The 25170-nt window shown below is 30.4% G+C and overlaps 1 protein-coding gene across 1 annotated transcript in view; it reads right to left on the bottom strand.

The window, feature by feature from the left end:
• LOC106465521 overlaps window positions 1-25170 on the bottom strand; it is a 77923-nt gene that overhangs the window by 9965 nt on the left and 42788 nt on the right. The window contains exons 26-46 of the mRNA XM_013925782.2: window positions 24195-24395; window positions 23325-23529; window positions 22198-22449; window positions 21427-21885; window positions 21042-21253; window positions 20529-20796; window positions 19667-19822; window positions 17528-17698; window positions 15966-16130; window positions 15036-15230; window positions 12537-12812; window positions 11509-12071; window positions 9741-9934; window positions 8930-9309; window positions 7608-7773; window positions 6743-7009; window positions 4907-5107; window positions 3919-4163; window positions 3559-3654; window positions 2277-2489; window positions 1577-1844 (exon numbers count right to left, since the gene is read on the bottom strand). Coding sequence (XP_013781236.1) covers window positions 1577-1844; window positions 2277-2489; window positions 3559-3654; window positions 3919-4163; window positions 4907-5107; window positions 6743-7009; window positions 7608-7773; window positions 8930-9309; window positions 9741-9934; window positions 11509-12071; window positions 12537-12812; window positions 15036-15230; window positions 15966-16130; window positions 17528-17698; window positions 19667-19822; window positions 20529-20796; window positions 21042-21253; window positions 21427-21885; window positions 22198-22449; window positions 23325-23529; window positions 24195-24395 — 5153 coding nt within the window. The remainder of the gene's footprint in view (window positions 1-1576; window positions 1845-2276; window positions 2490-3558; window positions 3655-3918; window positions 4164-4906; window positions 5108-6742; window positions 7010-7607; window positions 7774-8929; window positions 9310-9740; window positions 9935-11508; window positions 12072-12536; window positions 12813-15035; window positions 15231-15965; window positions 16131-17527; window positions 17699-19666; window positions 19823-20528; window positions 20797-21041; window positions 21254-21426; window positions 21886-22197; window positions 22450-23324; window positions 23530-24194; window positions 24396-25170) is intronic.

The raw sequence follows: 25170 nt of genomic DNA, 5'->3' as shown, positions 1-25170 counted from the left end.
TAAAGACTTGTGTCGTTAAAATTTCCTCGGAACGAAGTTACGAAAAAATCAATTAACAAACGGAGACGTAACAATATTATACTTCAAAACATTCCAAGATGGATATTTACCCTAATTACTCCTCATAATAAACAAGAAGTTAAATTTGAAATAAACTGGTCTATAAATTAACTTCCTCAATGACTTCATAAAATTAGTAATACTATTTTACTTTTCTGAATTAGACAGTGCTGCAAAAAGTTTGTCTTCATAGTTTGAACTCTCTTCAAGTTGTAGTTGCAACATTCAAATTGCCTTTTTTCTTGGAAAATTTTAGGTGTGATTTCTATGCAGTGCTTTGTATGTCAAAGTGAATAAATTCAGTCAAGCATGGGTAAATTGTAGAACTAACTATGACTCAAAGGAAGGAGACTCAAACTATCCCCAGACAGTTGGCAGCACCAACCTAATAATTTTCTTGTAAAAACACTGATTGCATTGACCTCTGGAAGGATCTTCTCATGGTACAAATGAATATAGGTACACCCTATAACTAACATCTCCAGGCATGAAGGAAGACATAAGGCTACTAACTCAACAGTAAGTGCACAGGAATGAGGGCCAGAATAGACAAAATGAAGAAAAAATATGATGCAGAAAAAAGTACAGTGTAGGAACAAAGTACAGAAGTAGTTTTAAGATAGGCTAAACTGTTATTAATGTAATGCCAGAAGTATAAGAAATAAAATAGAAAAGTGTAAAGCACTAGGCAGAAAAGAAGATTTTGATGTAATGGAAATAACTGAAACATGGTTAAATGTAGGAAATTTTGATAACAGAAATTTCTTTGAAATACAGGGTTATAAGCTATTTAATAGGATGAGGAAACTAAAGAGAGTCAGAGGAGCAGCTTATATAAAAAATTTGAAATACATCCTGTTTAACTTGAGGATATTAAAACTAATAGCAAGGAGGTTGACTTTATTTTGGTTTCTGTTAGCAGATACAGGGGGAGAAGGCTTTTAGTTGGAAACTGATAAAATTAATGAGAAACTCTACAGTAAGATAAAGATTTCAGCTGTTATTGTGATTATAATTACATGAGATTTCAATTTCAGGCATATAGAGTGGAAAACGTTACCATCAGACCACGATGGAGATAGGTTTTTTAAGAGACCATTCAAGATGGTTTTTCTTCACCATTTGGTCAGGGAACTTTCTTGAAACAATGCTATTATATAAAATACCAATGGTTGAGAGCAACAGGACATCTGGGTGCAAATGATCATTGGTATATTAGGTTTGGTACTTTTACTGCACATGGAGATCAGAAATAATAAGACTTTGGTTACAAATGTCAAAAAAAGCAAATTTTCAAGATACGTGATAAGAATTATCTGTTGTGAAATTGGTAGCTGAATTAATTGAAGGCACTGATCAAATGTGAAAAATATTCTTAAATACATTTAAAATATTCAATATATATACAATAAAATCTATATAAAAGATTAGTAATCTACAGTGGAAAAATATAAAACTAAACTCTTCAAGAAGCAACTTGTCGAAACATATGAACACAATATTGTACTCAACTTACTTTTCAGCTGGGAAAGCAATTTCAACTATATAAATTTCGTCATCATTAATCTGCCTGGAAACTCTTCCACGTTTATTACATACAACATTGACCATCAAGTTGCTGCAGACTCCTGGTGAGGCATCAGTACACACATGCCAGTCTCGATTCATCTGAAGCAAGCTATCAATTACCCGACCTCGCAAGATTTTCTTTCCAGACTCCGAGCATACCACAGTTGTTGGGAAGGTTAGGGCTACTCTGAAGATTCTTTGGGCTGGACTTTTTGCTGTATGGTTTATATCATTAAGTTCACTTTTAAATCAGTCTGTCTTGAGTGTTTATCAACAGATGTTGTTCAAAAGATAAATAGTGAGAGTTAAAGCAGTTGTAAATTAGGAAAGGCAACATCTTTGCTAAATTACCATAATAATGAAATTGAAAACAGTTTCATGAGCAAGTTGTAACTTATCAAATGTTCAAAGATGAATAAATGAATAATCTAAGAAATATGTTATAACTGAAGAAATTTCTGAAGCATAGTGAAAGCTATATAAAAAAAACAATCATACATATAATGTATTTATACATTTCAATCTTCTTTAATGGGTAAATACTCAAGATTCATATCATTAACCATTTATGCTACGTATCTATCATGGCTATTATTTCAGATGGACCTTCAATAGCTTTATAAAACCATTTTCTGAAATACACTTACGTGCACAAGCTGGGAAAATGAAATGGGTGCCAAGGTCAGAGGTTGGTCTCCAGAATCCTTCTGCACCACAAGTATAAAAGTCTGCCACCGGCTGAGAAAACTCTAGTCCCTCATCACAGGAAATCTTACATGCTTTAAAGCTGCCATTAGGTCCCCAGTCAGAACAATGACGCTGACCACCGACTGGAGGTAGAGGAACTGGACAGAATTCACCTATGTGGCAGAAGTTAAGAAGTGATTCACATCTTAATTCATCCAAAAATTCATTCATCCTAATAGCCACAAATTATAGAAATAAACTATTATCAGCATGGAAGTTTTTTTAATATAAATAATACTTTTATTATTCTAAAGTAATTATTACCAGTTTTAAGAGTTTGCAGAGCAGATTGAAAGTTGAAAACCAGATATTGATACAATGAGTAAAACAATACTAGGAAAGAAAATATATTTAAACTCAACATTTTAGTATTTGTGTTTTTGTTTTTCAATGGCTCACACCATCACAGACTATCAATGTATAAATAAAGTAATTCACAGTCATTTAAACAACAGGCAGTAATTAGTTTGATACATTGAGCCCTTGAAATAGCCATCTATCAAAATGTCACACGTAAATAAAAGAAAAAAAAATTAACATATCTCAAAGAAACAAACAAACAATAATGAAAATTAACACAACTGACACATGTTATGGTAAGACACTAAGTATACTACCTAACAATTACATTTTTGAGACTCAAGCAACTTTTTAACTAACACTGTTGAACTTAATTACATACCTTTTTATCATTATTTTCAACAAAACCCACTTATGTTCATTTAAATCATCTAATGAAGCATATTAAAGATTCCACCAAAACTATCAAATACTGTTTAGAGAGTTTAAAATTTTCAATTAATTTTTACCTCAGAAAAACGTTTTCCAAAGCTCTCAATAAAAATAAGTCATGTTTAACTTTATAAATGATCAAAAAAGAAATTCTCTATACATTAAAAGAAATGCGTGCACACACACACACACATATATAGGCTTCTTTCTGGCTTGAAAAAGAGCATTTGCTGAAACGTCGCCAAGAAAATAAATTAATACCATAGTTTTTAATGGTGATTTATCTTCAAATATTTAATTTCTATATTTTATCACCATCACATTTTTCTACCTACCTAGGTGTGTGTATATATATATACGACAAGACAAAAAAAAATTATACAAGTTTCCATTTTTTTAGACAAGCATCTGAATTTTAATTTACAAGTACTGAGTACAGCTCATACTTACTAAGGACATGAATATGAAAGTCACACTGGGCTGTATTACCAGCTTCGTCAGTAGCCACATATGCCAAGTTATAAACTCCACGCAAAAGTGTTTGCCCTAAAAGTTTTTAAAGTATTGAGATTAGAAAGTACAGTGTATTATATAAAATGAAATACAAAATACAAAAATGGAAAGGAAGATTTAAATTTGCACTTATCACCACTTTTCCTTTTTTTAAACTCAATAACTTATTTTCTAATACCATGAAAAAGTTTTAAAAACCTACAATACAATAAAAGTAAAAAGAATTTGAAATAAGGTATACCAATAGATAATGCCTTTTATATCAGTTGTATTTTATGAACATCGAATTTTACTTACCAGGCTGTAACCCATTATGCTCTATCACTCTGATAGAGTGAAGGTTGTCCGAGAATTGAGGAACCTTCCAATTGATTACTGCTGTCATATTCTGCGTGATCACCCACATATCTGGTGGACAGTAAGTTACAACTGGTGGCACCTTATCTTTTTCTATCACATGACAGCTTTTTCCACCCAAACCAGTGGGGCAGATCCTCTCTCCACACATGCCTGGTTCCTCTCTTTCAACTGTTCCATCCACCCTGACATAAGAAAAGTTAATGAGTACGTATAGTTACAAGGACTAAAACAAAATTACATTTATATTTATCAATTTCCACATTGTTACATTATGTAATCACACATTCTCTAGAAAATTAAACCTTATGACAAAAATGTTCACTTGTTACTGTTTCTAATCAAAACTATCTTTCTTTTAACAAATAGAAAATGCTAAGTGATAATCCAAATTGCACATTTTAGCAGTTATAAAGTTTTAAATATTGAGATGCCTTATAATCTCAACTAATAATTAAGCAGATCAAAAAATAAGTACATGTTTTACTTGAACTGTTATTTGTAGGAAAAAATTAAATTTATTTAATATACATGTATATACTAAATATATTTTTGCTAACACTAATTACGATTGGAACAAGTTAACAGATCTTAAGATACATAAACATTTAAAATAAAAGTATTTTTACAACCTAAATAGGTAGTGCTTAATAACTTCCATTTCTAAATCAAATGTTCAGTCCACATTTTTGTCAGAATGAGTAATATACTTCCAATGGGTTGGTTTATGGATAAAGATTAATCATTAAAGACTCCTCACATCATACGATTTAAAATTAATTGTTCATGCTGCTTTTAACTGTGAAAATGTTTTCTGAACATCTCATAGAATTGTACTAGTTTTAGGTAGTTACTTAGCAACTTCAACCTTGAACTTGTTAAAAACAGGGATAAGGTTGTGTGTTAAAGAAATAGATAAATTCTATACCAGTCATAGCCAGTCCATCTTAAATGCAATCCATCAAAAATTACAGCAGCATTCTTGCAGCTACGGAACTGAGAAGGTATTTCTGATGTCATGTCCAAAGGTCTACCCCAGATGTTTACACGACTAATGCGACCATGGAATCCCTTCTGCACTATTGCCTTATTCTTCTCATTCATGGGTGCACCAAGAGTAATCCAGCCACTAGTAACAAAAATGTTCAATTTTAACAAATCTCAGTGAAAAATAGTTACCATTAAGGTTTTTGTAAAACATAAACTTATGAATAGTACAAAAATTCAAGTTCATTTCACAATAAAATCTTGTTAGTATTCTAGGTTCTTTTAGTGCAATAATCTATTTCTATTATACACAAAAAATTCAAAACCAACAGAGAAAGACTGATCTGAAATCATTACTTCTATGTAATGACCTTCATAAGTTCATATTTCAATATTCAACTTCAACTACAGAGGCCTGCAAATTTAAACTTCCATAATTCAGCTATGTAGATTTTGAAAAATAATATTCGTTTTTTCTTTCTATCATGTAAGGATTTGTTTTTACAAATCAGGAATAAAAAAACTCTTACTTAGATCAAATTATTATTTCATTTGTCAGAATGAACATATTTTATTATTATGTTTGTTATATTTGGGTTCTAGAACGATCAATAAGACTCACATTGTGAATTTTCTAGAGAAATCTATAGCCAGCAGTTGCCAACATTTTAAGCATAACAAAATGTGACCCAATTTCAATGAAAATGATTTACTTATGTAAAAGTACATATGACATTTTGTGAAAAATCTGTAGGTGATGGAGAAAAATGGATATCATTTTTGAATCAGCATACAGGAATTATTGTAGAATATGTAAAAATGTGTTATTAATAAATTTTTACACAGACCGTCTTAGTTTTATTATTAAAACTTTACCAGTACAGTGTTGAATGAAATATTTCCTCATATGAAATGGTTTTGTGGTATAGGTTTTTGGTAACTATGCATTATAAATCCCACCAATGTCTAAACTTATGAATTCAGGAGCATTTTAAATAAACAATTTCATGCGATTGAAAATGTTATTGTTTCTGCCTTTGAGTATTATTCCTATATGCAATTGTAAATACTACTAAGTAACAAGAAATGGATTGTGGACTTTGCATAGCTCAAGAGTCCTGCTAAACACCATCAGTGAAATGAAAACTAAAACTTCTCACAATCAAGATGCATTTGCTTATTTAGTTAAAGATTTTGCCTTTCAAACAGAGCTGTGGGTTTAAATCCATCTGGTGTCTGTTTTTCACCTCTTAAGAAAAAGAAATTTAAGAACAAACATATACCCTACATTGATATCAGAAAAATGTATGATACGAACTATAATCAAACCTCCCAGATCCAAAAATGTGTTATTCGGCACCACCCATTTTTTGGCTATCTTTAGGAAAATGAACAGATATTACTTTTACAGTAAAATACTGTTCAATGAAGTACAGTAGTGTCCAACAAATGTAATTTTCTCTTTTCAGATTGGTCTGCAGGTTTTTAAGAAATAATAATAAATACTGTACAATAAAGTATTTTCCCATGCATATTATCTTTCTCTTGATGTAGAATACACTGTAGAGTACTATGTACAATAAAATGCAGTATTCTTAATTTACTTTTAAATTTATGTATGACTATAAATATGACCACCTGAAATATGGCAAACTCCAAGATCCAGCAAGACCCAAGTTTGCCAGATTTGGGAAGAGGCGACTGTACTTTAATTCTTAACTGTTTACACTAGCAAGTCTTTGTACTTGGAAATAAAATATGAATTTGTTAAACTTACTATTGAGGCAGAGTGACATTCCTAAGAAGTTTGTCATTAATATATTCTGGAACTGATTGAGCTACAGCTGTGTCAGTAATGAGAGTTACTGTCTTTTTCTTGCCATCCCAAATCAACACTATGTGATGCCACTGACCATCATTGATTGGTACATTCTTCAAATAAGGAATGAACACACTGGTGTTCATATTAGGGAAGAGAGAAACAAATACCCCTGACTCATCAACCTGAATTAGAACCTTCTTATCAACTGGAAGATGAGGAGAGCTGAAAAAATAAGAAAACAGGGGTAAGTCTTCCAGATAAAGAAACTTCCTTTAACCTGCAGTGACTTATTCATACCTAATTAACAGTGATAGACTCCACCAGTCTGTTAAGCAAAATGAACAATAACGTTTTAGCAAATACATTTTAAGATACTTTTAAATCTCATGAAATAAAGAAAAAAGTAAGTTCAATGTACTTAATTTGAAGTAACTTGTTGCAAAGTTGAATTATAAGCATGTTGGATCCTGTTTTTTTATGGTTTTAATAAGTTTATTTTCTAATACTTATTAATTTTTAAAAATTTACAAGCATTATCAAATTACTTAAAAAATAATACAAGTTATACATCATACACCAACACTAATTAATTCAGTAAATAAAATAGAAAGTTATTTGAAAGACTGTTGGTATTAAATGAAAAGAGCATAAAAATGTACATTTATTAAACATTACTGATAACTCTTAACACTTCAACATTCAAACTAAAAATGTAAAGATATACAAATAACAATTTCACTATAAACTGCTCTGAGGATTGATAAAACAATCTAGCAATAATGAGGTAAAATATCTTCAGAAGATTTTTTAAACTACTTACGCAACGCTGTAGAGTGTAAAAACTGTTCCTAAGTCTTCTGGCTTGTTGTACTGAACCCAAAAAGCTACAGTTAAGCTGTTGGAGCCTAATTCAAAGGGAGTAGCCAGAGCTACACTGGATGACCGGCTATCATCATTTATGTACAGATCATAGTCAATGTTGATTGCTTAAAAAAAAGATTAAAAGAGAATGATGTGAAACAGCAGTGATTAAGTACATCCATTAGTTGGGGTTAAAATGTTTACTTAAAGAATATAGTAACAATGGTATAAATTAAGAATTATCAAAAATTACTTTCCAGCTTTATGAATATTGCCTCATGCATGTATAATTAAATAAAAAAACGCCCCTGTAAAGATGTACAACAATTTATTTTATAGTAAGAAAATATATCTGAATGTCCTTAATTTAAGCCAGACGATTAACACTAAGCACTTAACAATTTGTTCATGAAACTATCCAACAATTACCTTTTCAGTTTTTTTTTTCCTGAAAATAATTTTAGGACCAGCGTTATCTTCTGAGATAAATACTTAAATCACAAAGCCTACAGCATTTTTATTCAATTTTTAGATAGTGTTTAATAAAATAACAATAAATAAAAGATTCAATGAATTCAACTAACTAGTATTGTTATCATTTGCACTAAACTTAATGATATAAATGGAACATGTATAAGACCTTAAAATAAAGAAAGTTAAGCCTGACGAAGATCAGTTGCTCCAGATGTTGCTAGATAAAATAAACTTGTTTTTATTTTAATGTTGTATTTTTACAGTGATTATATTTTATTGCATTTATCTTCCAATATTGTGAAGATTTAAATTCCTCTGAATACCAATACCTTTCCACATGTTAAAACATTCTCCAAGTAAAACTAACCAATTTCAAAGAGAAAAATTAAAGCTGTGATAATATCTACGAGTTTATACTCCATATTTTAGGACACATAGCAGGTACTAAATAAAATGTCAGGATACATCTGTATTGGTAACCAGTTCACTGATAACCTTAAGCAACACGTTTTCAAGATTTAATTCCAATTTACTAATGTTTGTTCATTGAGAAAACATACTAAATCAGTAGCTTTTGAAAACAGTGTCAGTTTTATGTTTAATGTACTGTTACACAGATTATGTCAGAAAAAAGAAGCCCAGGATAAGATCAATGTGATCAGTAGTTGGGAGGTTTATACTTTTCAATTGTTTAATCAAATTTGCAGAGCAAGAATATAAGTTTTGCAAATAGTGAAGTGGTTACAAACTAGTACAAAATGTTTATATTAGAAAACAATTTCAATAAAATTACAACAAAGCACCTACTTTTACGGCAGTCTTCACCAGTTAAGTTAAAGGGACATTTACAGTAGAACCCATTAGTCAAATCGATGCAAGTTGCTGTTGGAGAACAAGAAGTGGAGGTACAGTCTGGAATGTCTTCATTACAGTGACGTCCAGTGAAGCCAGGTGGACAGATACACCTATAGTCTTCCCCTACATTTTCACACGAAGCACCATTCTGGCACACATGGTCAACACAGGCGTTATATTCATACTGACAGCCAATTCCAGAAAATTTAGCTGGACAGGAACAGTTAAGTCCACTTCCATAATCCTTACAAATTCCATCATTCATGCATGGGTTACCAATACACCTATTAGGAGATGTCTGGCATTGTTTGCCATCAGTTCCAGATGGACATCTAAATAAAAAATTAAATACAATAACATATATAACAAATGTTTTTAATCTTTTACTTTAAAATATACATAATGGACGAGAAAAAACTTTTAATATTGTAATAAAACTGACATTAATTAGAAATTAATATAAATATAATGTTCTTTTTAACATTACATTTCACATATTGCATCTATATGGATTTATTATTATTAATTTTTTTTTGTAGAAAATGTGTTTTTTAAGTAAAACATACTGGACATGGTTTGATAATAAGAACATGAAACTAGGGAAATATTTAGTATTAATTACATGTGTTAAGAGTAAATTTCAAACAATTTACATAGATGTGAGAATTATCATTCAAATATGTAGCACTATTACTTGAAAGTAATTCAACTATGTTCACATATTCAGTGTATCTAGGATTACAGAAATGTAAATTCAACTTACACACAGAAGTAATCTTGAAAGAGATCTATACATCTGGCATCATTTAAACATGGATGAATGTCACATCCTCCAATGTCTATCTCACATCTGTCTCCTGACCAGCCTGATGAACACTGACACTTAAACCCATTCACGGAATCTATACAGATTCCATCATTTCGACAAGGACTGCTGGCACATTCATTTATATTGATCTACCATGAAATAAGGATGAAACAGATCACTTTCAATTAATCTACTTACCTGTAACAAAAGTTCTTAAATATAAATAAGAATATATTGTAACTTTAATATAAATATAGGTGGCTAGCATTGAAGGTAATATTTCAGGATGTGGTAAAAAATGTACCATTACCTCACTCAAATGTATTGATGTATTATTATTAAAAAAAAATAATATTTGGATGTAGTTCAGGTAGTTTTATAAATTATCATCATTCCCAAACTAATAACATTACGAGTTGATTTTGCTGCTAAAAGATATCCTAAGCTTATTTCCTAATATTCTGATATAAAATTAAATGCCCTACAAAGGTGAACTTATTCATAGCTCCAGCCACCAAGAACTGGATGCTGTGTTTCTCTGCTGATTGCTAAACTGGCTTTAGCAGCACGATTCCCTCCATTCTTCTTTAGAGACCATTCAAAAGTTAAAAAGCAATTAATTAAATTGAAAAATTAATAAAAAGTATATTATAGAATTGAGTAAAACAAAAACAATTGTACATTTCACAAGCAATTCTTTTATTATGACCATGGTCTCATCAATAAAGGAATCAACAGGTACATCAGTTACTGATGAAACCAAGGGCATAATAAATGAAATATCTATAAAATATATATACAATTGTCTTTATTTTCTTCAATTCTTTAATTATGGAGTTTTACCCAGTACTAACATTTATGTATCAATTATACAAAAAACACACCAACTAACAAAATTACAAATATTTATACTGTCACATGAAAATAAGTATTGTGAAACTACTGGTTGCTGTAATTTCTCATTGTTTTTGCAATTGGAAAATTTACCTTTTGCATCTCCTACTACATTTTACTTCAGCAAAATTAACAAAATACTGTCATTAATACAAGTTTACAAAACAAAATATTCTTCACATAATTAATTCATTAACCTATGAAACAGATAACAAAATTCTCATCAAAATCACTGGTCTGTTAAAGAAATGTTTAGTACTCTGAACAAATTTTAGCATACCATTTATTTTATGTAACTATCATCAGGTAGAGTTTAAATTAATAATTGGAAACACTAATTTTGATTAGTTGATTATTTCCATGACATTAGTTGGTGTACATGACACTAACCAATTGTCATAGGCAATTGATTACTCAAGTTAATTGCCCAGCTCTATTAACAAATACAAAAATTATTAAACCATGAACATGTTTATTTAGAAAGATCTTTTGTTTGTACAGAAATCTGTCTGAAAGATGTACATAACGAAAAAAAAAGTTTTTATAAATCCAAGTTGCATATATGCATTTCAGAATAAGGAATTTCACTAACTTAATAAAAAAAGTTGTAAAAATGACTAAGTTATTGTGATTTCTTTTAAGTTAGTGCTTTTGGTCTGATTTTATTTTACTTCAAACACTATTTATATGCAATTTTATTTTTCTTAAATGCTAGTGTTAAGTGTTTTTGGAATTATTATTAACTCATGAGCATAAAAAAAGAAAGAAAGAAAAAAATCATTAACTAGAAAATGTACTACATTTATGGATAAGAAATATCTATATTTACCTCACAGTTTTCACCTGTATAACCTGGATTACAGATACATTGGAACATGTTGTCCAAGTCAATACAAGTATCAGTTCCTGCTGGATTACAAGGACTGCTCACACATTCATCGACTTCTGCTTCACACTGTAGCCCCACATAGCCGGGTCGACACTGACAGATAAATCCATTTAAAAGATCCACACAGGTGCCACCATTTTGGCATGGTAATGACTCACATTCATCAATTTTATGTTGACATCTAGAACCTGTAAAGCCAGTGTCACATTGACAAAGGAAACCATCAACCAAGTCAACACATTGTCCTCCATTACTGCAAGGATTGCTTCTACAATCATCAATATCTATGTTACAGCTCTCACCGGTCCAGCCAGGATTACAAATACATTCATGATTGATTAAGCGATCAACACAGACACCATAGATGCAAGGTTTACTGGTACACGTGTCTTTTTTCAGATGACACCGTTTACCATTAAATCCTGGTGGGCAGTCACAGTGGAAATCATTCACTAGATCAGTGCAATTAGCACCAAGCAGACATGGGTTCTGTGCACAGTCATCTGAAATAAGTGGAAAATGACTGAATACCTGTGGCTGTTACTTTAAACATGATAGATATTCAGTGTTGTTGACTTTACAGCTTCTTGTTTACATACATAATTTAACTACATTCTTTGGTTCATACATATATTATGTACATAAATAAGTATGCATGCATGCAAACACTTAACAATCCTGACTTTGAAGGTTTAAGTAATTAAAATTATCAAAAATTATGCATGCAAAAACAGCCTTATATTCCAATTGAACATTGGAAAAGTTTGTATTTTAAACAAGTGATATTATAAAAATATTCAATAAATGTAATAAAGATCAGAGTATTATAAAGTAAGATCATTTAAAAGAAACTTGTTTAAACACTACTTTTCATGTTAGCCTAGTAGCTTTTTCATTTCTATTTTTATCTACCAATTTGAACTCTTAAAAAGAAAACTGTGGTTATTAACACAAAAAGTTTTTTTTACCAATATTCTGTTCACAGGATGTGCCTGTCCATCCAGGAGGACATTCACACTTGAAGCGACCTTGCTGGAGAGGGACACAAGTGGCGCCATTATTGCATGGATTTCCTTTTGCAACACAAGGATTAACTGTTACATTACATGAAGGGCCTTCATAACCTGATCGGCACAGACATTTAAATGTGTTCTTTCCTGGCAAGTCCTGGCACATGGCTCGTTCTGGACATGTGGTGTTTCGACACTCATTTTGCTCAACTTGACACTGCCTTCCAGAATAACCTGTATATAAGGTATAAAAATTTTTAAAGTTATCTTCTGGAATAAAGAGTAATTATTATCATAATTTTATAAAATATTTTAAAGTATTTCTTAGGATTTGAAAGAAACATTCAGCAAATATTTTAATTATTTTGAAAGTTCTGCATATTCCAATGAAATATATTAATTTGTACTTTTACAAGTCTTCTGAAAAGATTTTGAATTACAAGTAATGGTCAATATATTAATACTATAAGTTTTGAAGGAGTATTAACTGAAAATAATTAGGATCACTACTAACAGGTGTGAATGGCAATCAAGTCAACTCTTGAGCTCAAAATATTTTAATTGCAATCTTTTCTTCATTGATTTATAGATATAATTAGTAAGAATAATAAGTTGGTGACTTTTATGGCTCAGAACTCCAATACTATTTAGTAGGATGTGCAAAGTGAATCTTGTTTTGAGTAACTAAGAATAATTATGTTTCAGACCATTTCATGTGTTTCATTATAACTATATCACAAATACTCTTTTTAACTCAGTCAGAAATATATTAATGTTAATGTATTCTTCCATATCAAATAAGCCATACCTTGCTAAAAGCAAATGGATGTGTAGTTATAGAGGGTGGGATTCAGTTATCACTATCATAATACTCCAGAACACTACCTTTCAAATGAATAATTGTTCTATAATTATTTCAAATGCTTCTAGTTGATAATGACCGAAATAGTGTTATAAGCTTTTGAATTAACAACTACAGATGATTCAAAACAATTTTTTATATGGCTATGATCTGGAACGATACTAAGATGTTAATGTTGTTACTTTATATGGCTATGATCTGGAACGATACTAAGATGTTAATGTTGTTACTTTATATGGCTATGATCTGGAACGATACTAAGATGTTAATGTTGTTACTTTAAAACTTGACATGGATGATATGCGTGTTGTAGTAGTTTGAGTTATGAAAGAAAAAGTGACTCATTAGAATGTGTTAGTGGGTTAACCCTTTAGCACAATTGGTAGAGCACTCACCGGGCATGTGACGGGTCTAAGGTTTAACCAAGAGCCAAGGAAATAATAAAAACTGAAAGTACTAAAAGAAAAAACTGGTATCCAACTGGTGATCATTTCCAACCCTCAGATAAGGCCCAAGAATGGGTTTTGTTTGTGAGAGGGGAAGAAAGTAGTAGTCTGAATTGTTAAAAAAGTGACTTACTAGCATCTACTAACCTTTAGCTCAGTTGATGGAGCTATGGGCTGGTATAAGACAGGTCTCAGGTTCATATTTGAGGTGAGAAAATATACATTGGAAAAAATAATCACCATAGTGTTTAAGACCCATGCCCAATAAGCAGAAATTATTCAAAAGCCACAACAATTCCAAAAAAGTGTACCACATAGCTGAGTGTGTGCATATTTTTACTCACAGAGCATGATAGGGATGCCTAGATATTTCTGACACAGCAGTGTATAAATTTCAAGCTATAAAGGCAGATTGTAATGACTTAAAAGAAAAAGTCCTGTGAATTACCCTGTTGACAAAAATGAATAAAGTTAAAAACGTTAGTCTGTGGTATTATAAACACCAATTTTCACTTGGTTATCCGATGTAAATTCATATCATACTTTGCTTTTACTTCCATATAAAATTACAAATTCTTATTAGAAATATAAATCAATAAAAAAGTACAACTAAAATATTGGACTACAAATTTTCTGACTGTAAAAATGCATAATAAAAACACCACATAGGTCCAAGATAGTGAACTAAACATTTTACATGCATCAACCTAACTGAAATAAAGATCTTCACACAATTACTAATAATCTTGATTTCAGTTAGGTTAACAGTAAAATATATTAATGTTAAATATGTCAAAAGCGTGATTTTGTTTATTTTTGGCACACTCTTTTGGGATATGCTAGATTTGCAAAGTACCACACCTTTTAATTGGCTTCGGTCTAAGCTAAAGCAAGAGATAAAGATAAGGTCTTTTTAAAGTGATTGCTTTATATCATGATAATTTTGTTTTTCACTATTATTCAATCTACTATTCTGCAGGGTTCTAAAGTTTCAGCAGTGATCAACTGATTTTTAAACACTCTAAAAAAGCCATTACTGTCTGAAACATTAATTTCCACTTTATTCATTAACTAACTGTGCGTGTGTTTTGATTTTAAAAATTGTGTCAAGATTTAATTAAATAAAAAATCTAATAATACTTTACCAACCTTGTTGACATTGACACCTAAAGCCCTGAGGTCTATCAATGCAGGTACCACCATTGTAACAAGGTCCACTACTACATTCATCCATGTCCACTTCACAGAACTGACCACTGAAGCCTGCTGGGCAGTAGCAGGTTTGCTGGTGGTTCTTGATAAGACATATCCCTCCATTTTGACAAACATTATTGTTGCATAACACTAAATAATGGGTTAAAATATAAAAAATGTTTAAATCTTCTTTCTTCACTTTCTTGAAAATCAAGTAATACATCAATATCTACAATCCAAGTCTATTTTACAATTGGTTTAATAATTCATATCTATACATTTGTAACTAACTCAAAAATAATATTACATATTTTAATTTAGATTCCATCTCCAAAAACTTCTTAAGGACATTTGAGACATTATAATTAAATGCAATTTTTAAGTTTTAAATACTGTTTTATTGTTTAACCATCAATTCACGATTTCAGTAATATGTAGTCCACTGGGGTAATACAGACATAAAAGAAACAGCTGATAAGGCTCTCTTCAAGTAACAGCCTATATATATATAAAATTATGAGCAACTAAGGTCTTTTTTACACTAGCTTGATAGTCAAAGAATATTCACAATACTAACTGTATACAAGTTTGGATAAACTGCAAAAAAAAATAAAATATCTGAATACTCTTCTCATAGGTTTTTATTATTATTATTATTGATTATAAAGAGGTTTATTATGTTCAACCAGAAAAAAAATTGTTCTTAAAGTGTAAATTGAACCATGTATGATCCTTATACAATAGCAAATTTCTTTTGTAAAATTTTTCAAAAATAAAAATAAATACATTTCCAAATTTCTATCATAATTTCAAGAACTATCACTTGTCATACAATCAAATTCAAAGTTTACATGTAAAAAGTTTTGAGCTATGTAGATAAACTACCTGGAACACAAGCTTCTCTGCTCAAGGCACCCGATTTCACAGTTTGCTGATTGGCATCACACTCCAAACATGTTGTTTCACCTTCATTTGGCTGATAAAAATTTGCTGGACATAGAGAACACGGCTCAAGACCAGTTTCAGAGTAAGAACCAGAAGGACAACGTGCTGAAATGCAAGTATGTAAATGCTGATGAAACACATTTTTTCTTTAAGAAAAAGACCATTTATGTCCTTTTTTTTTTTGGGTGTTTCATTTACAGATATAAAACTTGACTAAAAATTCAACTTGTTTGACTTTCCTGTGAATGTAAAATTACAACTGTAAAATATTTTGTAAATGTTAGAACAACCTTAAAAGTCCAAGCATGCTTTTCCTTCAGAGACCAGAGAAGTGAGCAGAGTTAAAGTTTTATATTTTCATCTGTGAAAGAAGCACTGATTATTTTTGTGCTTCTCATTTTTGCATTTTCTACATCAGTTATCAAACTTTTCCAAACATGTGAAATGGCCATGTGCATCTATTATACAATAAACTGGTTTTTAATCTGAAATTACTGGTGAAATTAAAAGAAAATACCGAATAATACACAATCAATAACTAGTAAACAACAACTAGTGAACAAGACTCAACAATGTGTCATGTCTGCCTGAAAGCACTAAAACTGCTCTCACAATCTATGCTCTATCTGTAACTGACCAATCACTAAAACCCAGATGTAACTTTGCTTTACAACTGTAACATGAAGCAATATTAAGTGTGATACAATTATTCTATGAAACAGCAGATAATGCTTACCAATTGAAGACAGAGTTATCATCTAGTTCTGAAATAGTATGACCTAGTCTATTAAATGTTATAGATGTATGCTTTGAAAAGAACCTGTTTAGTTTAGTACTGTGGTATACAGATATCACACTATCCTATAGAGTATATATGTATACTCTATGCAATAACTGCATACCACAAAAATAAAAGTAAATTAAACAGGTTAATTTTAATGCACAATTCCTCACTAACATATTATAAAGGCACTGTAATTCAGATACTTAGCATCTTCACCTATAAAATACTAACTTAGACATAAAAAAATATTTACCAAGTAGCCACAAACCTTTTATTACAAGCAATATTTTTGTAGAGTGGGTACTACTTTAAGGCTACCTCTTGATCTGGTATTTTTATAACATCACAGATTTCCATAAACTCATAAAAGACATCCTTCCTTCTCTTCAATCAGTTTATAAAATTCTCCTACTCTCTACCAAAGCTAGTTCCTTGATGCTTGGATATGAATCCATACATAATAGGTTTATGAAAGAATAATTGCATGCTTCTTTTGCAAGACTTAAAATTTTAGTTAGGTCTCTACAAAACTGTTAAGTCTCAGTCACAGGTTTGAAACATGCTTCTCTTATATTTCTCAATGTCTGTAATGTTTAGATCAATACCAAATTTGTCATTTTAGGGGGGAAAATGACACTCTGAAAACAGCTAATCAATGTTTCCTGAACAAATACAAAAATGATGTTTTATAACAATATATGTTTGCCTACTACATTACCTTTACATTCTGTGTTTGAAGCAGCCCCAGGAGAATATGTGAAGGTATTACCAGGGCAACGCTGACATTCAGTGAACCCGTCAGGTGGTGGAAGACCAGCAAATGTATTACTTGGACACTGTAGGCATGGTACAAGACCAGTTGGAGAGTAAGATCCAAAACCACAGGCAGCTATAAAAAAAATCAAAACAGAATTAAAATTAGAATTAAATAAAAAAATATTTCTGCATGAAAACAATATTTTTGCTACAAGTTAGAGCCTTACAGGACCTTATAATAATTTGTAAAATCAAGTTCATGAGGAATGTTCAAAGGTTTAAGATGATTTCTGCTTGCCAAGCCTAACCTAGATTTGACTACTGTCTAAGGTCTGAGCATTTTAAATGGTACAGATAATATTTTTCTTACACTTTGTACATTTCCGATTTATAACTCCAACAAGACTGCATCTATTTATGAAATCTTAACTACAACATTGCTATCAGAAATGTTCTGTTTTCTCTCTTACATATAGCTGAAAGAGTTAATCACTTCCTTATTAGTATTTTATCCTCTGACTGGTTTACATTATAAGTCATATTATATTAAACAGTAATTCATTTTTAACTAATCTGTCATGGTGCATAATTCAAAATCTGAACATTCTTTAGTGTATTTTCTTTAGCTCAGTTTTACTATTGTGATGTATTGAGATCCAAAGTTAACCAGAATTCCAAAAATGTTAGAACAATTTTCGTGACTACAGTTTAGCAGCATATAACTTGTTTTTGCAAGTTTTAATTAAATTTTGTCACTGATAACTAAGTGTTTACAAAAATTATCTACCATAGAAGTATTCTTTGCTCAAATGCATTGATTAGTCTGTACAACAAATGTAACAGCTGAAAGAGTTATTGCTAGTGAAAACAAGACATTACTGAAACTGAAAAAACTACTAGTGCCTGTTACTGGGCTAAGATTATAATTTCTTAGGCAATCTGAAATCATTAATGTCTTAACAGTAATTATCATAGCTTTGAGCTCAAAGTTAAAAATAAAACAAAATACAATCCTGCATTTTCCTTTGTTACCAACATATTTCAAATTCACCCAAGACATTAATCTGTGAATTTACATATTTATATTAATACCTTTATACCAGAATGCCTGCTGTTATTAAAAGTGTACCCAACTTTTGACAACTGTGAAAAAAAACTTAATAACAGGTAATATAAACTAATGAAAGAAAAAATACACGAAACACTGAAATATAACCCCTTAAAAGGAGGAGTATAATGTATCTTAGGAAACCTAGTGGTTATATAATTTCTTTCACCATGACCTATTATGTATGCAAAGTTTTTTACAAAGTATTTTAACATATTTGATCAATTACATTCTTTATTTTCAAGAATCACTATCATGATAGGCATAAATATGGTGTGAATAAAGAGAAATCAAATTAATTAAACATAATGCTTTATCACTTTAGAGGTAATTATGTTGAATGATGTTTACAGTGCTTGTAGCAATAAGCATGTAAGTACTTGGAACTAAAGAACCAAATTAACAACTTTGTGATAGTTAAATGGACATTGTAAACAACTTTTGATATGAAATTTATTATCTTATAAAAAATCTCCATTCAAAAGATGGGTAAAGTGAAAGCCGCCGAAGAATTTTTATTTTTTACAACATTATACATTATAATCTCAAAACAGTAAGTAATTTTCTGGAATTATTCTTCAGTCTTGACTCTGGATTGGGTAAACCTGACAAATTTTCTGAAGAAGCTAACATTTAAAAAGTTAAGAACTTTAAGGAATTAAATTTAGGGACCTTTTATTAGATGTGGCATAGCAGCTCCTAGAATGGCTCTGGGTTTTTTTTTTCAAGTACAAACTTTTAGCTCGTAGCTCTATCTCTCGACTGTTTTGAGATCTAATTACAGCTGCGACTATTGAGGATTCCCCCATGTTTTTTTAAATAGAAACTTTAGAAACCATTTCTTTGAAAAAAGGGATTTTTTGGAAACCTTTTATAAGTTAAGAACTTTAGGGACTAACTATGAAACCTGTGTTCACATAGAAAAAGAAATAAAGTTGCAGTAAACAATTTAAATTTTTGACATAATTAATAATAAAAAGGAGAACAACTTACAAACACAATCAGTGAGACTTTTGCTTCCTTCTGTTTGGGTGTATGTTCCATCAGGACACTGCTTACAGCTACTTTGACGTGTGATATCTTGGTAATAGCCTCTTGGACAGAACTTGCACATTTTATCAGAAGCATAAGTTCCAGCAGGACAATGTACTAATAATAGGAATATATACTATCAAGAACTGATTACCAGTTACATTTTAAGATGTACTTGAATACATATATATATATTATTTATTTATGGTCTTATGTATGTGTATAGAAAGTATATGTTATTGAGCAAAAACCCGAATTTGTTTTCCACTGATGTAGTTTGATATCTTTTATAATTTACTACTGAAGTTTTAATAACTTTTAAACTCATTTTTAAATTCTTTTAGTTTCCTTCCTAATTCTTTTTCTACTGATTTTGTTAGGCTAATGTATTTCTTTCATACTTATTAATTTTAACACAAATTATATTTTTTATTTTAATTTGTATATTTTTTGATGTGTCATAAAAGATAACTCAATTTTAGAAATTCCAAGCTTTCAAAAAGTTTTGCTGTTCTTTCACTTTATATGCACTGAAAATTAAATCATAATATTATAGGATAAGGCTTTGCATGTACTTATTGTAGTAAATGGTCTTTTTTAATCCAAAACTGTGAGATGCAATATTTTCCCCACCTATCTACAGTTCATTTGTGCAAAGAAAGGAAATTAAATTTTCCAATTATAAGGGCAATAAAATTGGCTATATAGAACAAATTTTATTCTGGTTAGTTGTGGTTTTATTTTACTAATAAAAAAGGCTGTTACTACCATACTTAGTAAAATAATATATAGTAAAAAGAGAGATATTCTATTTTTTACTTACAACAACGTGGGATTTTTCCATCTTTGCCATCATTCAGCACTTCACCTTTATCACATAAAAAGCCTTGTGTCACAGTAGACTGAGTTGCCTGGAGACCAGGACACTGTCCACCAACACTCTGAGCATTAATGGTAAGGATTGACTCAATGACTGTTGAAGTACTGGGAACACTCAAGTCAAAAATAAGTCCTAGCGTAGAGCCACAGAGATTATAGAGAAGTGATTGGTGGACCATAGGATCAATCCTTAATGTGTAGGTTATAGCAAGCTGTAGAAGACAAAAAAATGAACGAGTTTTGTTTACATAAAAAAAAAGTGATAATATAAAATAGAAACTGTGAAATATTAATTCTTAATACATACAAAGAATGTTTATAGACTAAGAAGTTGTACTAAATATTCACTAATATTTATATAATTTTTACATAGAGTACTTATTACCAGAAACAAACAAACAAAAATTTAAGTAACACGAACAAGTATGAGAGATCCTTCCTGTCTTTTTATTCTCACCTGATTTTCAGTTTTGGTCTGTATTGTAGTATTTTGGAAGGAAATATTCATTTGAACATTGATGGCAGAACAGCGTTGAGAAAGAGCTTGGTTCAAAGAAGTATAGTAGGTAGACACATAACTAACATACTGGCTAAGACAACGCTGGGATATTGCACCTCCTGGTCGATAGTTAACTTCAGCAACCACATCGTAGAAAGCCTGGTCAATATCTATTGGAATGCAATTAAATATTTTGACATAAAACTATACAAAAGTGATGCATAAAACATGTAGAAGGTAAAGCTAATACTTAAAAAAATATGCACATATATAAAAGCAAACTTTGCATATATTAGACAAAGATATTAACACTATTATGTATGTAAAATTATGTACCACTTACCTTCAGGAACACAATCAGGAATGATACTACTGGGACTCCAGTGCTGTTTGTTAGCACATTCGTATGTCTTTGCTTGATCTCCATCTGTAAATCTGAATCCCTCATTGCACGTAGCCACACAACCAAAGCCATTGTTAGCTTCATTTGGCAAACAATTTACAACGCCATTAGATGGAGGTAGAAGTGACCAGGAAACACAGGCAGAAGCCTGTACAGAAACTTGAAAGTGACATGTGGCTTGATTTCCAAACCTATCAGTAGCAGTCACAGTGACATTTCTGTAACTTCCAATAGGTATATCAGCTGAATCTGGTGAAAGGTTGATTGAAACAGGCCCCGATTTATCAGTGGTATTAATAAGCTGTCTGGTTTCATTAAAGTTCACCTTATAGCTGTCTTGCTTTTCTATTAATTCCACAACATAGGATTGTGGGCACTTCAGTTTAGGTGGTGTATTATCTGAAACACACAGATGAAACCAAAAAAAATTAAAATCCCACTTTCACTATAATAACTGTTAATACTGATAAAAAAAAAAAGATGTTACAGCAAAACGTAAAGAAATAAAATATCTTTCAATGATTAACATAAAAATTTGATTTATACATAAATGTTATTCCCATAGAAAGACAGATGGATTTGACAATGGAAATAAAGTTTATTTCAATTAAACACTAAACATTTTCTAATAGCATAGATTTAATTTAAATTGCACATATCTACTTCTCCAAAACTCTCTTCCATGTTATCAGAAATACCTAACTTACTTACCAGGTACTGTGATATTAACACTGCAAAAAGCAACGTTTCCATTAAAGTCATAAGCTGTGTACTGTATAGTTGTGTCTTTAAATGTCATAATAGGTGGTTTAAAGCCTACAGGGTTTACTTCAATTCGGGCAATGTGGCCAGAATTGTCCACAGCAATAGGAATAGTGTAATTAACAGGCTGTAAACCAGTTAGAGATCTAGATACAACAATTGGATTTGTAGGACAGTTAGTAAACCGTGGTGGCTCCTTATCTGTAAAGAAATAAATATTATTAAATTAAATTTCTTTTTAAATATATCAAGTATAATTTCAAGAAAAGAAGAAAATATAAAATACCAACTCATAAAATTCTTAATACCTTAACTTTTATATGTATAAAAATACATAAGAAAGTCTTATTTTCAGAATCCAACAGCAGAAAAAAAAATTCAAGGTTACATTATAAAAGTCAATTATAACTGAATCACAATATTTTCCCCCCACAAAATTTATTTAAGATTAATGTATTTGTTTCATATATTTTAGCAAACCTACACAAGGTCTATCTGTCCTAGTCTTCTCTAATTTTGAACTAATGGAATAGAAGGAAGACAACAGCTACTGAATGCCAACCATGGTAAACTCTTGGGCTACACTAATCAAATAATGGGATCTAACTACCACAACCCCAATTTTATAATTTTTTGCATTATTGGAAGTAAGAAACACATGCCTAGCTCTATCTAAGGTTAAATAATAAATCTTGCTATGACATAATTACGAGTCAAAGCAAGAAAATATTTTGTTTTAAGTATAGCTATTTTGGATAAATGTTGAATATTCTTGTTAATATATAATTTTGAACCAATCGTAAGTGTTCATTTTTGAGCAACATTAACAGGTAAAAATGCTTTTCTTTTTTTGGTTGATATTTTGCCTACTGTAAAATTTCTTTATCTTTATAGTTTTCAAGGTCAATTTTTTCACTTTTCCTGTCATTGATTTTTAGCATTTGAACTAATTTTCAAAATACAAGTCATGAAGCGCCTATACTCATGGAATTTACATTTCAGAAGGTTGTCATGATTGTTTTTTATTAAATAATTACAAACTTAATAAAGTATACAATAAAGAAATTAATTCTTACCAACACAAAGTGGATACCCATGATCATAGCCCAGCAATACTTCCTCATTTGTGTCTTCACATCCCATTAGGTCAAACTTCAAACATGGATTTTTATGGTAAGAAACAATCCCTAGTATTACATAACGAGCTCTAACACTCAGTGGTAAATGACTAACAGCCAGTTCTCCATAATTCTCTGGATTTTTACTTGTTATATTGAAATTCTAACAAACAAAAAATAAAAAAAAAACATTAGTTGAAAATCAACCTGCAAAGTTTATAAATTTATAAGAAAACAAAAAGTTAAAACAACAAATTACTGAGCATAGAAGAATCTATTGTAGTTACGTACAATAAAAGAAACTTACTAAATAAAGAAACAAAGGTTAAATATGTTTATAAGTTATTTAAAATATTTTTTGAAATTTAAATTCATAATGATATTTCTCCATTCTACTTTTTATAATTTTTTGCATTATTGGAAGTAAACATTTTAGATAAGTAACTAGCAAAAACTTGTCAGGAATCTTAGCTTGAACTAGGCACAGTAAAAAAAATTAATTTTAGCAAGAAACTGTTTCAACATGAGAAGAGTATTCCTACGCTATAAAATATAGAAACAAAAAAAAATATCAAAATATTTACAATTATTTTTGTGAAATATATGTAGATAAATACCTTTTCATTAGCAAACAAATTAGTGTGTTTTTATGAAAGAACTTTAATTCTAAGATGTGTATTATATAAAAAGGTAACATCAATAATACTTAGCATAATGTTTACGATTTTAACAATTTGGGCAACAAATGTACTTATATTTCATAACACTAGCTTTTATTTTGTACAGAACTTACATTCCTTCCAAATTTTTTTAAAATTTATAACTTACTGGAAAGTAGACAATAAAATTTTCAGACTCTTGCACTTTGTAAAAGAAACGCAGTTCAGTTGGTCGGCCAACAACGTCATTGGTAACAATGCCTTTGACTAGTATAGATGTTATACGGTAAATTTTTCCTAAATCAACAGTGACGTAAGTAAAAGGTTCTTTTTGCCCACACCATCCAGTAGCACTATCAAGGTAGACATTCTACAAATGATGATGAAATAAAGATTCATTAATAATATTAATTTCCAATTGAACATTAAAAAATATACCATCTGAAACAACTAATGAATATGATTTACTGCAGTTCTATAGGACAAAGCTTTATATCATATAAATAGCATTTAATCTTTGACTTTGCAACAGTCATTTAGGTATGTTATAACGTAGCTGGCCTAACGAGCTCTTGTATTGAACAAAAGCCTTATTAGAAGCTATAACATACAACAAATAATACAGATAAAATGTTAATATAAACTTCTTTTTGGAAAATCCATACTGGGCAAGCCTAAGAATATGATGTATATTAGCAGTCTTATTGTAATGTAACATCATATAAGTATCACTACTAAATTGGCAAGTAGCAGTTACTTCTTACCATCATATGGGAATGTGACTTATTGTGAAAAAAGAAATTTCATTCTTTCAAATTCAAGACACACACGCATATGCATGCACATGTTCAAAAACAAAACAGACAGTGTTGCTTCATAAAACAACCAGCATCATAATTTCAGACAAAAATATGCTATATATTATATTAAATTTATAAAGTACATTCTTTCTGCTTATATTCATTGTAATTGGTAAAGAAAAAATTGGGAAGTTTAAAAAACGATACGGCTCCTGGGCCAGATAATATTTCCCTAAGGGTTTGAAGGAGGTTAAAGATTGTATATACGAGGTACTTGGTACTATTTTTTGTTAGTCCTTGAATAGTGGGCAGGTACCAGAGAATTGGAAGTTAGCTAATGTAACT

The sequence above is a fragment of the Limulus polyphemus genome, unplaced genomic scaffold (genome assembly GCF_000517525.1).
Source record: "Limulus polyphemus unplaced genomic scaffold, Limulus_polyphemus-2.1.2 Scaffold1, whole genome shotgun sequence".
Taxonomy (NCBI): Eukaryota; Metazoa; Arthropoda; class Merostomata; order Xiphosura; family Limulidae; genus Limulus; species Limulus polyphemus.
This window is presented reverse-complemented; position numbering and strand designations above follow the sequence as displayed.